This window comes from Hyperolius riggenbachi, chromosome 2, assembly GCF_040937935.1.
Source record: "Hyperolius riggenbachi isolate aHypRig1 chromosome 2, aHypRig1.pri, whole genome shotgun sequence".
In the NCBI taxonomy this organism is placed as follows: domain Eukaryota; kingdom Metazoa; phylum Chordata; class Amphibia; order Anura; family Hyperoliidae; genus Hyperolius; species Hyperolius riggenbachi.
In genome coordinates, this window is record NC_090647.1 from 562328869 (window position 1) to 562343381 (window position 14513).

General features: G+C 43.9%; 1 protein-coding gene across 1 annotated transcript in view; it reads left to right on the top strand.

The window, feature by feature from the left end:
• LOC137547387 (uncharacterized) overlaps window positions 1-14048 on the top strand; it is a 151012-nt gene extending 136964 nt beyond the window's left edge. Inside the window, exon 6 of the mRNA XM_068270936.1 lies at window positions 9297-14048. Coding sequence (XP_068127037.1) covers window positions 9297-9383 — 87 coding nt within the window. The 3' untranslated portion in view covers window positions 9384-14048. The remainder of the gene's footprint in view (window positions 1-9296) is intronic.
• Window positions 14049-14513: the final 465 nt, after the last annotated feature.

Below are 14513 nucleotides of genomic sequence, written 5' to 3' on the forward strand. Positions count from 1 at the left end.
ATCCTGGGGGGCACCTACCTATCTAACCTATACTGGGGGGCAGCTACCTATCTAACCTATCCTGGGGGGCACCTACCTACCTAACCTATATTGGGGCAGCTACCTATCTAACCTATCCTGGGGGGCACCTACCTATCTAACCTATACTGGGGGTCAGCTACCTATCTAACCTATCCTGGGGGGCACCTACCTATCTAACCTATACTGGGGGGCAGCTACCTATCTAACCTGTACTGGGGGGGCACCTACCTAATCTATATTGGGGCAGCTACCTATCTAACCAATCCTGGGGGGCACCTACCTATCTAACCTATACTGGGGGGCAGCTACCTATCTAAACTGGGGGGCAGCTACCTAATCTAACCTATACTGAGGGGGCAGCTACCTAATCTAACCTATACAGGGGGGCACCTACCTACCTATCTAACCTATACAGGGGGGCACCTACCTACCTATCTAACCTATACTGGGGGGCAGCTACCTATCTAACCTATAGTGGGAGCATTAACTTATCCAACCTGTATTGGGGGCACCTACCTACCTAGCTAGCCTATACAGGTAACAACTATACTGGGTACCTATATTGGAGACACCTACCTAACTAACCTATACTGGGGGCATCTACCTATCTAACCTATGCTGGGGGCAACTATTCTGGCTACCTATATTAGAGGCACCCACCTAGCTAACCTGTACTGGGGGCACCTACTACCTATCTAATTTATACCGGGGACTCCTGCCTATCTAACCTATACTGGGGGCAACTATACTGGCTACCTATACTGGAGGCACCTACCTGGCTAACCTATACCGGAGGCAACTATACTGGCTCACCTATGCCTGGCTACCTATACTGGGGGGACCTATAGCTGGCTACCTATACTGGGGTACCTATTCTGGGGGAATCTATACTGAGTGCAACTAGACCTGGCTAACCTATACTGCGGGCACCCATGCCTTGCTGCGGGGGCGCAATTTTTACACCCTCGCCCTGGGTGCATTTTAGCCTAGAAACTGCACTGACCCTAACAAACCGTCTGGTCAGGAGTTCCCTGCTCCCACCTGAAAAGAATGCCACATTTCCCTGTGGGCAGAAGAGATGTAAAACCTACCGCCACATACTATGCACAGGCAGCTTGCCAGTTTCACTATAAGAGGCAGAGCCAAAATAGCCAATCAGATTTCTTTGCTTGATAAACTGCTTCCATTCTCACATTATTGATTTCAGGGACCCCAAAGCACTCAGACATTTAGTGACTGTGTGACAAGGATACAAAAAGTGGGCAGAGCCAAATACAAATTTCACTGGGAAATGTAAACTGCAGCCATTCTTACACTGTTAATGGCAGGGTTCTCAAACTTTGCACAGTTGGTCACTGGGTGACTGAGATTAATATTCAGGAAAGGGGATGGAGCCTACAACAGCCAATCAAAATTCACCTGTTCATTTTCAAGGGAAATATTTAAATTGCTGTCATTCTTGCACTGTTAAAGGGAAGCGTAACTGAGAGGGATATAGAGGTTTCCTTTCAAACAATACCAGGTGCTTGGCAATCTGCTGATCTCTTTGGCTGCAGTAGTGGCTGAATCACACACCTGAAACAAGCATGCAGCTAATCCAGTCTGACTTCAGTCAGAGTACCTGATCTGCATGCTTGTTCAGGGGCTGTGGCTAAAAGTATTAGAGACACAGGATCAGCAGGAGAGTCGGGCAACTAGTATTATTTTAAAAGGAAAAATCCACATCCTTTTCAGTTTAGGTTCCCTTTAATAGCAGTTGCCTCAAGCCTGCTACAGTCTGTCATTGGGTGACCAGGGTTCAAATTCAGAAAAGGGGGCAGAGCCACAAACAGCCAATCAGATTTGCTTCATTTCATTGCAAAAATTTTAACCACTCTGCGATCGCATCACCCAGAATTGCCGCCACAGAGTGGCTCTCCTGGGACCGTCTAATCCAGGATTGCGTTCTCACATTGCGCAAGATTTTCAGGGAACAAGCGCTTGCTCAAGCGCCGTTCCCTGCAGGGGGAGAGATGCAGCCGCAGTGTTCAGCCTGCTAGCCCGCAATTGCGGCTGGCGGGCTGTTTGAAAAAAACAACAACAACATTTATTTACATGTACAGCGCTGCGATCTACTGCAGCGCTGTACGGGGACAGCTCTGTCACTTGGCTGTCCCCTGGAGCAGCTCTCTACATGATCCCCTATTATAGGCTGATGCCTATGAGAGGTGATCTCTATGATTGGAGGGAGGGGGGATGCATACATTTAAATAAAATACTAATTTTTATTAAAAAAAAAGCAAATAAATTATTTAAAAAAAACATTGCAACAGCAATCAGATGCCACCAACAGAAAGTTCTGTTGGTGGCAAGAAAAGGGAACAAGATTAATTTGTGTGTTAAGTAGAGATGTCGGCGAACCTGTTCGCCGGCGAACATCTCCACACATCTGCCCCATGTACTACTTCCGGGTCGCTATGACCCGGAGTAGTACGCCTGCGCTGGCCCGGCGACGCGCGTCTCTGAACGCGCGCCTGTTGCCGGGCCCTCTCTGCGCATGTGCGTGACGTCATGAGTGACGTCACGCTCATGCGCAGAGAGGGCCCGGCAACAGGCGCGCATTCAAAGACGCGCGTCGCCGGGCCAGCGCAGGCGTACTACTCCGGGTCATAGCGACCCGGAAGTAGTACATGGGGCAGATGTGTGGAGATGTTCGCCGGCGAACAGGTTCGCCGACATCTCTAGTGTTAAGTTGTATGGCTGTACAGTGAGCTGTTAAAGCTGCAGTGTGCTGAATTGTAAAAAAATTGTATGGTCTCTAGGGGGTTGTAAACCTGTGGTCCTCAAGAGGTTAATTATTGATGCTAAGGACCCCAAAGCTCATACACTTGGTCATTGAGTCAAGACTAGAAAAATTCAAGGCTGGGAAAAGTGGGTGGAGCCAAAAAGTGGGTGGAGCCAAAAAGAGCCAAATACATACCCAGTAGCAAAAAAAAAGTATGTGAACCATTAGGAATTATATGGATTTCTGCACAAATTGGTCATGAAATGTGATCTGATCTTCATCTAAGTCACAACAATAGATAATCACAGTCTGCTTAAACTAATATCACACAGTTAATTAAATGTTAAATCTTTTTATTGAACACACCATGTAAGCATTCACAGTGCAGGTGGAAGAGGTATGTGGGCCCTTGGATTTAATAACTGGTTGAACCTCCAGGAAACTACAGGAAACCAAATGTTTCCTGTAGTTACACATCAGACATGCACAATGGTCAGAAATAATTTTTGACCATTCCTCTTTACAGAACTGTTTCAGCTCAACAAAATTGTTGCGTTGTCTGGTGTAAATCACTTTCTTGAGGTCATGCCACAGCATCTCAATCGAGGTGAGGTCAGGACTCTGACTGGGTCACTCCAGAAGGCATATTTTCTTCTGTTTAAGCTATTCTGTTGTTGATTCACTTCTATGCTTTGGGTCGTTGTCCTGTTGCAACACCCATCTCCTGCTGAGCTTCAGCTGGTGGACAGATGGCCTTAAGTTCATCTGAAAAATGTCTTGATAAACTTTGGAATTCATTTTTCCATTGATGATAGCAATCCGTGCAGACCCTGACACAAAAAAAGCAGCCCCAAACCATGATGCCACCACCACCATACTTTACAGTTGGAAAGAGGTTTTGATGTTGGTGTGCTGTGCCTCTTTTTCTCCACACATAGTGTTGTGTGTTTCTTCCAAACAACTCAACTTTGGATTCATATGTCCACAGAATATTTTGCCAGTACTGCTGTGGAACTTCCAGGTGCTCTTTTGCAAACTTTAAACATGCAGCAATGGTTTTTTTTGCACAGCAGTGGCTTCCTCTGTGGTATCCTTCCATTAACTCCATTGTTGTTTAGTGTTTTACATATCGTAGATTCAATAACATGGATGTTAGCATAGGCCAGAGACTTTTGTAAGTATTTACAGTAGCTGACACTCTAGAATTCTTCACCTCATTGAGCATTCTGCGCTGTGCTCTTGCAGTCATATTTACAGGACGGCCACTCCTAGGGAGAGTAGCAGCAGTGCTAAACTTTCTTCATTTAGGCCTGGTGCACACCAAAAACCGCTAGCAGATCCGCAAAATGCTAGCAGATTTTGAAACGCTTTTTCTTCTTTTCTGTAGCATTTCAGCTAGCGTTTTGCGGTTTTGTGTAGCGGTTTTGGTGTAGTAGATTTCAGATATTGTTACAGTAAAGCTGTTACTAAACAGCTTCTGTAACAAAAACGCCTGCAAAACCGCTCTGAACTGCCGTTTTTCAGAGCGGTTTGCGTTTTTCCTATACTTAACATTGAGGCAGAAACGCCTCCGCAATCCAAAAAATGCCTCACCTCGGGAGTATGCGTTTCTGCAAAACGCCTCCCGCTCTGGTGTGCACCACCCCATTGAGATACATTGACCAAGCGTATCCGCAGCCGCAAGCGGCTGCAGAAACGCTGAAAAAGCCGCTCGGAGTGCACCAGCCCTTATAGACAATTTGTCTTACCATGGAGATACTTTTATAACCCTTTCCAGCTTTATGCAAGTCAACATTTCTTAATCATAGGTCTTCTAAGAGCTCTTTTGTGCGAGGCATCATTCAAATTAATTGTCTCCACCCCCACCCTTTAGATTGTAAGCCTCTGGCAGGGCCCTCCCCCCTAGTGTTTCCAGCTTGATTATGCAATCATACTGTCAATCACCCTCTTGTGGACTAGAATAGTCTCTATTTTGACCTATGACACTGTACTGTTATCAAATCATTTGCATGATCTTGTTTTGCTGTGAGTTTCCTGTATGTCCTACCTTGTATGTCAACCCATTTATCTATTACTCAGCCCTGCGTAATATGTTGGCGCTTTATAAATACAATAAAAAATAATAATAATAATAAAATCAGACAATGCTTCATGGGAAAAGCAAACTCAAAACTGGTGTGTGTTTTTTATAGGGCAGGGAAGCTGTAACCAACACCTCCAATCTCATGTCATTGATTGGACTCCAGCTGGCTGACACCTCACTCCAATTAGCTCTTGGAGATGTTAGTCTAGGGGTTCACATACTTTTTCCACCTGCACTGCAAATCTTTACAATCTTTATTTGTGTGGTATTAGTTTAACCACTTCAGCTTTCAGTGTATTTTCACCTTATGCATCCGAGTAATTTATTTTGACATTTCAGCACTCCTCCCATTCATGTGCCAATAACTTTATCACTGCTTATCACAATGAAATGATCTATATCTTGTAGGGCAGGGCAGTACTGTTATCAAATCATTTGCATGATATTGTTTTGAGCCTAATTGGTGTTTTTTTCCACCACCAATTAGGCTTTCTTTGGGTGGTACATTATACTAAGAATTATTTTATTCTAAATGCATTTTAACAGGAATAATAAGAAAAAATGGTGAAAAAATCATTATTTATCAGTTTTCATCCATTATAGTTTTATAATAATACATGCACATATTTTATTTGTCCATTTATCCTGATTATTACACCATTTAAATGATGTCCCTATTAGAATATATGGCGCTAATATTTTATTTGGAAATAAAGGTGCATTTTTTTCAGATTTTTCAGTTTTGCATCCATCACTATTTACAATCTATCAATTTAAAAAAATAACAGTAATATACTATCTTGACATACATATTATAAAAGTTCAGTCCCTAAGGACTGTATTATATAAAAGCTTTATGGAGATGAAGATTTCATTTTTCAGCACGATCTGGCACCTTCTCACAGTGCCAAAACCACTGGTAAATGGTTTACTGACCATGGTATTACTGTGCTCAATTGGCCTGCCAACTCTCCTGACCTGAACCCCATAGAGAATCTGTGGGATATTGTGAAGAGAAAGTTAATAGACGCAAGACCCAACACTCTGGATGAGCTTAAGGCCGCTATCGAAGCCTCCTGGGCCTCCATAACACCTGAGCAGTGCCACAGGCTGATTGCCTCCATGCCACGCAGCATTGAAGCAGTCATTTCTGCAAAAGGATTCCCGACCAAGTATTGAGTGCATAACTGAACATAATTATTTGAAGGTTGACTTTTTTTGCTTTAAAAACACTTTTCTTTTATTGGTCGGATGAAATATGCTAATTTTTTGAGATAGGAAATTTGGGTTTTCATGAGCTGTATGCCAAAATCATCAATATTAAAACAATAAAAGGCCTGAACTACTTCAGTTGTGTGTATTTGAATCTAAAATATATGAAAGTCTAATGTTTATCAGTACATTACAGAAAATAATGAACTTTATCACAATATGCTAATTTTTTGAGAAGATCCTGTATATGTATGTATATATATATATATATATATATATATATATATATATATATATATATATATATATATATATATATATATATATATATATATATATTACAGACTAAAAGTTTTGACACACCTTCTCATTCAAAGAGTTTTCTTTAATTTTCATCACTATGAACATTGTAGATTCACACTAAAGGCATCTAAACTATGAATTAACACATGTGGAAGTATAGTGCATAACCAAATAGTGTGAAACAACTGAAAATATGTCATATTCTTCTTCAAAGTAGCCACTTTTTGCTTTGATTACTGCTTTGCACACTCTTGGCATTCTCTTGATGAGCTTCAAGAGGTAGTCATCTGAAATGGTCTTCCAACAGTCTTGAAGGAGTTCCCAGAGATACTTAGCACTTGTTGGCCCTTTTGCCTTCACTCTGCGGTCCAGCTCACCCCAAACCATCTCGATTGGGTTCAGGTCTGGTGACTGTGGAGGCCAGGTCATCTGGTGCAGCACCCCATCACTCTCCTTCCTGGTCAAATAGCCCTTACACAGCCTGGAGGTGTGTTTGGGGTCATTGTCTTGTTGAAAAATAAATGATGGTCCAACTAAACGCAAACCGGATGGAATAGCATGCCACTGCAAGATGCTGTGGTAGCCATGCTGGTTCAGTATGCTTTCAATTTTGAATAAATCCCCAACAGTGTCACCAGCAAAGCACCCCCACACCATCACACCTCCTCCTCCATGCTTCACGGTGGGAACCAGGCATGTAGAGAGCATCCGTTCACCTTTTCTGCGTCGCACAAAGACATGGTGGTTTGAACCAAAAATCTCAAATTTGGACTCATCAGACCAAAGCACAGATTTCCACTGGTCTAATGTCCATTCCTTGTGTTCTTTAGCCCAAACAAGTCTCTTCTGCTTGTTGCCTGTCCTTAGCAGTAGTTTCCTAGCAGATATTCCACTATGAAGGCCTGATTTACACAGTCTCCTCTTAACAGTTGTTCTAGAGATGTGTCTGCTGCTAGAACTCTGTGTGGCATTGACCTGGTATCTAATCTGAGCTGCTGTTAACTGAGGCTGGTGACTCGGATGAACTTATCCTCCACAGCAGAGGTGACTCTTGGTCTTCCTTTCCTGGGGCGGTCCGCATGTGAGCCAGTTTCTTTGTAGCATGTGTTGGTTTTTGAGACTGCACTTGGGGACACTTTCAAAGTTTTCCCAGTTTTTCGGACTGACTGACCTTAATTTCTTAAAGTAATGATGGCCACTCGTTTTTCTTTACTTAGCTGCTTTTTTCTTGCCATAATACAAATTCTAACAGTCTATTCAGTCGGCTATCAGCTGTGTATCCACCTGACTTCTCCTCAACACAACTGATGGTCCCAACCCTACACACACACACACACACACACACACACACACACACACACACACACACACTGTACACACACACACTGTACACACACACACTGTACACACACACACCTAAAGGATTATTAGGAACACCTGTTCAATTTCTCATTAATGCAATTATCTAATCAACCAATTACATGGCAGTTGATTCAATGCATTTAGGGGTGTGGTCCTGGTCAAGACAATCTCCTGAACTCCAAACTGATTGTCAGAATGTAAAAAAATAGGTGTTTTAAGCGATTCTGAGCGTGGCATGGTTGTTGGTGCCAGACGGGCCGTTTTGAGTATTTCACAATCTGCTCAGTTACTGGGATTTTCACGCACAACCATTTCTAGGGTTTACAAAGAATGGTGTGAAAAAGGAAAAACATCCAGTATGCAGCAGTCCTGTGGGCGAAAATGCCTTGTTAATGCTAGAGGTCAAAGGAGAATGGGCCGACTGATTCAAGCTGATAGAAGAGCAACGTTGACTGAAATAACCACTCGTTACAACCGAGGTATGCAGCAAAGCATTTGTGAAACCACAACATGCACAACCTTGAGGCGGATGGGCTACAACAGTAGAAGACCCCACCGGGTACCACTCATCTCCACTACAAATAGGAAAAAGAGGCTAAAATTTGCACGAGCTCAACAAAATTGGACAGTTGAAGACTGGAAAAATGTTGCCTGGTCTGATGAGTCTCGATTTCTGTTGAGACATTCAAATAATGTAGTCAGAATTTGGCGTAAACAGAATGAGAATATGGATCCATCATGCCTTTTTACCACTGCACAGGCTGGTGGTGATGGTGTAATGGTGTGGGCGGATGTTTCTTGGCACACTTTAGGCCCCTTAGTGCCAATTGGGTATCGTTTAAATGCTACGGGCTACCTGAGCATTGTTTCTGACCATGTCCATCCCTTCATGACCACCATGTACCCATCCTCTGATGGCTACTTCCAGCAGGATAATGCACCATGTCAAAAAGCTCGAATCATTACAAATTGGTTTCTTGAACCATGAGTTCACTGTACTAAAATGGCCCCCACAGTGACCAGATCTCAACCCAATAGAGCATCTTTGAGATATGATGGAACAGGATGGAACAAATCTCTATCAAGCGCAAGATGCTATCCTATCAATATGGGCCAACATTTCTAAAGAATGCTTTCAGCACCTTGTTGAATCAATGCCACGTAGAATTAAGGCAGTTCTGAAGGCGAAAGGGGGTCAAACACCATATTAGTATGGTGGTCCTAATAATCCTTTAGGTGAGTATATCTATCTATCTATCTATCTATCTATCTATCTATCTATCTCTATATATATATATATAGTGCAAAAGTTTTAGGCAGGTGTTTGCATTATAGTTAGTGGTGGTGGTGCCCAGTATTAACTAATGCACATAGCTCAAAGTGCCGAATCTGCCCTCCTTGCTACTGAAGAAGACCAGTTTCGGTCCTCACAAGACTCAATGAAGGATAAAGCCTCCAGCACTCGGTTTTCAGATGTGAGCAGCGTATATACTGTGTGATGTATGGGGTTGTTCTGTACGCTGATCTCTCACCCTGGCTTTTATATTTCAGGTTATACTCAGAAGATACAAGAGCAGCCATGTGACAGAAGCTGCACCGCTAAAAGTCATGAAGTATGAACATGATATGGCTGTGTGACCATCTTCTGGGATGAGTGTGTGTGCCTTTCACATAGAATAAGTGTGTGACCATCAGCCAGGATGGTTGTGTGTCTGTCGCTCAGGATGGTTGTGTGCCTCTCGCCCATGAGGATTGTGTCCTTGTTGCCTAGGATGTTTGTGTGGCTTTTGCTTAGGATGGTTGTGTGCCCAGAATTATTGTGTGATTGTCACCTAGGATGGTTGTGTGCCTGTCACCCAGTATATATGTGTGCCTGTCACCTAAGATGGTTGAGTGTCTGTCACCCAAAAGGGTTGGTTCCTGTCACCTAGGAGGATTGTGTCCTTGTTGCCCAGGATAATTGTGTCCTTGTTGCTCAGGAGAATTGTGTCCTTGTTGCTCAGGATGGTTGTGCGCCTGTTGCCCAGGATGATTGTGTGCTTCTTGCCCAGTAGGATTGTTTGCCTGTCGCCCAGGATGGTTGTGTGCCTTTTGCCCAATAGGATTGTGTCCTTGTTGCCCAGGTTGGTTGTGTGCCTGTCACCCAGGAGGGTTGTGTGTCTGTCGCCCAGGAGGGTGGTTGAAGGAATTGATGATGGTGGTTGCCCTTGGTAACCACCGTTTGGCACCAGCAGTCTAAGAACTGCACTTAGTAGCTTGACATTCTCACAGCTGTAGCTGACCATAGACATTCAAGCAGTTAAGGAAATGTATTGCCTTCAATCAGGAATACACGGTGCAGCATTCTACGTTATATCAGCAAAGCAATAATATGAATATTATTGCAAATCTTGGTGTTGCATTGCAATCATAAGTCAGCCCTATTTACTGACCCAGGTTCGGCATTAGGAAAAGATTCTAGACTACGTGACGCAAAGAAGAAAGTTAGAAGAAAAAAGGATAGACACAGGGGCGTAGCAATAGGGGGTGCAGAGGTAGCGACCGCATCGGGGCCCTTGGGCCAGAGGGGCCCCGAAGAGCGCTCCTTCAACTACAGTATTAGCTCTGTACTCATAATAATCACTTCTATAGATACTTTGAATAGTAGTAATCATTAACACACTGTTCCCCATCCCCCTCTTGCACCCCTGACACTGTAGTTGCCATTGGCAGGTTTTGGTGCACCGTATCAATTGTTATGTATAGAGTGCTTGGGGGGGCCCCATAGTAAAACTTGCATCGGGGCCCTCAGCTCCTTAGCTCCTTAGCTACGCCACTGGATAGACAGTCAGCTATCCCCCAGTAAAAGTGAAACTTCTTATATATAGAAAAACCTATAGGTCACCCTGTGGATGTGGCCCAGCTGTCCATAACATTAGAGGCTTCCTATTGGCTCCCATGGGCATGTGATATATAGCATCTGAGGTACAGACCTACTACGCAGGTCCAGATGCTCAGAACTATATGTGGAACTGCTGGGGATTTCCGAGAAACTTATGTTGACTTTCCAGAAATATGTAATCAAGTACATGTTTACACAGCTAGTGCTGGACAGTACCTGGCTGTCTGTACATTTGAGCAGGTAAAGCTCAATGGCCTTCCTCAAAGCATGATATACCACTAAAGATCTCAGAATAATGTTTCTCTCTAGAATGTCTTAAAGGAGAATTCTGTATACAGTCTTCTTCTGAAACAGGTTCTTTAAAGTAAATGAGGGATATACATGGCAAGAACCTAACAGCTTCTTACAGTTGTGTGCCTGTTGCCCAGGATGGTTGTGTGCCTGTCACTCAGGTTTTGTGATGGTAAACATCCACAGAGATACAAACAGGAATAGACAGAACAGGAAGGAACATTAGTAATAGCAACTGCAGCTTTGGTAAGGTCCGCACAGCAGGACTAGGAGCATCTGCCAATCATGCCCGCAGTGATGGCAACATACAGACAGGCAAGACTGGAAGAAGCATCACCAATAGCAGCTAGAGCAATAATATGTACACAGAGCAGGATCAGAAGGAACATTGCTGTTCGCACATGTAGAAACAGCAACTATCCACAATGAAGCAAGACAAGGCACACAGCAATCATACCTCCCAACTTTGACTAGGGGTGTGGCCTAATCAGGGATTCTAGAAAGAATTCAGAAGCAAAAGATGAAGTTTTAAAATACAGACCACAATGTCTCTCTCTATCATGCTTCATTTTAACATTTAAAAATAAATATTTAAATTTAAATGATAGCAATAACATTTAGGGCTCAGCCACACTATAAGCACTTTTCTGAGCGCTTGTGATTGATTAGCTTTTTAAAAATTGCTCCCATTCACTTTCATTAAAAACGCAGTAAAAATTGTGTAAAAATTGCTGAGATTGTGCAATCACGTACACCATGATTTTTATCGTGATTTTAATGAATGTGAATGGGAGTGATTTTTAAAACGCGCTCAGAAAGCGCTAATCAATCACAAGCGCTCAGAAAAGCGCTTATAGTGGGGCTGAGACCTTTAGAGTAGATTAACTGGTAACACTTTGCCAACAGGCCTCACCAATATGTACAATGTTTGATCTGTATGACCTTTGTTACTGTTCTGAAAAAGAATGGCTATCTGCTACTTCAGACTCAGAAAAGACAATAGATGAGTCATACTTTTCAAAACAGAAACAAACGTCATAGAGACCAAACATTGTACATATTGGTGAGGCCTGTTGGCAAAGTGTTACATGTGATTTTACCAGTACTATTCTTCGCTAGTGAAGCAGTATATTAACTGGCTCAGGACCACGATAGTTAGAATCTACACTGTATCTGTGACTCTTACTATGATGTTGCATAAACTCTACGCCGCAGTATTCCGCGGACCGCGGTCCCGAGCTGATCCCTGCTTGCCGCAGAGTGGAGCATGATTAAATTTTACCCGGTCCTCTGATACACGCTGCGCTTTTTCACTTCCTCATAAGTTGTATGAGCTGTGCTGCCAGCCAATCACCATGCAGGGAGGGAGTGAAGCCGCATGGTGATTGGCTGGCTGCACACTGATTAGGAAGTGAAGGAGCTGTGTGTGTATCATAATAGGACCAGTAAAGTTTAATTATGCTCCACTCTGCATTTATTATATACAAAGACTGTCCACAGACTGCAGTGCACACATACTACTAGCTGCTTCTCAGCAGCTAACAAATGCTGGAAAACGTATTTGCAAGCCTGTGTCTGTGTGGTGTGTGTACAATGTGTCTGTCTGTATGTGTGTGTGTGTGTGTGTGTGTGTACAGTGTGTGTCTGTGTGTGTGTGTGTGTGTGTGTGTGTGTGTGTGTGTGTGTGTGTGTGTGTGTGTGTGTGTGTGTGTTTGTACAGTGTATGTGTGTGTGTGTGTGTACAGTGTATGTGTGTGTGTGTACAGTGTGTGTGTGTGTGTGTGTGTGTGTGTGTGTGTGTGTCTGTACAGTGTGTCTGTGTGTACAATGTGTGTCTGTGATGTGTGTACAGTGTGTCTGTGTGATGTGTGTACAGTGTGTGTGTGTGTGTGTGTGTGTGTCTGTGTGTGTGTCTGTACAGTGTGTCTGTGTGTACAGTGTGTGTCTGTGATGTGTGTACAGTGTGTCTGTGTCTGTGTGATGTGTGTGTGTGTGTGTGTGTGTGTGTGTACAGTGTGTGTGTGTGTACAGTGTGTATGTGTGTGTGTTTGTACAGTGTGTGTGTGTGTGTGTGTGTATGTGTGTGTACAGTGTGTGTGTGTACAGTTTGTCTGTGTGATGTGTGTACAGTGTCTGTGTGTACAGTGTGTGTACAGTGTGTCTGTGTGTGTGTCTGTACAGTGTGTCTGTGTGTACAGTGTGTGTCTGTGATGTGTGTACAGTGTGTCTGTGTCTGTGTGATGTGTGTACAGTGTGTCTGTGTGTGTGTGTGTACAGTGTGTCTGTGTACAGTGTGTGTGTGTACAGTGTGTGTGTGTGTACAGTGTGTATGTGTGTGTGTTTGTACAGTGTGTGTGTGTGTGTGTATGTGTGTGTATGTGTGTGTACAGTGTGTGTGTGTACAGTTTGTCTGTGTGATGTGTGTACAGTGTCTGTGTGTACAGTGTGTGTACAGTGTGTCTGTGTGTGTGTCTGTACAGTGTGTCTGTGTGTACAGTGTGTGTCTGTGATGTGTGTACAGTGTGTCTGTGTGTGTGTGTGTACAGTGTGTCTGTGTACAGTGTGTGTGTGTGATGTGTGTAAAGTGTCTGTGTGTACAGTGTGTGTACAGTGTGTCTGTGTGTGTGTTTGGTGTGGTGTGTGTTCTGTATATGTGCAGTTTTTTTTATATATGCAATAGTTACCCGAATAGCTTGTAGGTACATTGGAACATGGCATAGCTTTCTGGGACAGTCTTTGGTGACATTTGTTTAATAGGTTTACTGATTGAGGCTGCTGGTATGTCTGTGTTCTGATCCAAGAGGTTCAGACTCTGCTTTCTTTTTTTTTGCATCAGGCATCAGAGGTGTGTTATACCCCTGCTCAGCTGCCTTGTAAATAATAACTCACCTGTCCCTGCAGCAGCTTCATCCTGTGCTCCCTCTTCAGCCTGCTGCCTGCCTCTATATACCCGGCGCATGTTAGTTTCATGTAACGCATGCCGGATGCAGAAGATGCAGGCAGCGGGGCTGAAGGCGAAGCATGGGATGGAGCAGCCAGGACAGGTGAGTTATTACAAGGCAGCTGAGCTACACAATGTGCGGGGGCCACGGGGAAAGTTGATGGGAGACCACGAGGGGCAGCAGCTGGTTCAGGGGCTGACTTCGCTGGGCGGGGGGGGGGGGGGGGGGGGGGGATTGTAGGGGGGCCCAAGTTACCTTTTGCCCCGGGGCCCCCTTGTGGCTTAAACTGGCCCTGAGCACAAGAATACTCAGCAAAGCAGTTATGACAAAAGTTGCATGTTATCACGGGCATAGTGGTCAAACAGGAAGAGGCTTTTGCATAGACATCCACCAATGGGAGCAGCCATGCAAATTCCAACATAGATGAATAGTAATTACTCCTCCTTTGCTACTTTTATTGAAGACTGCAGGCTGAGTGCAGATGGATAGGACACTGATTGCAAATGCATGCAACACTCAGCAGCTGCATGTGTGCAGGGAAGTCAGAGCTGCATGGCTGCACTTGTCTCCTAGGATGAATGTGTACCCTGTATGGCAAAGTGACCATCACTCAGAAAGCCAGTGTGATCATCCCTTACTGCTGTGTGAGCATTT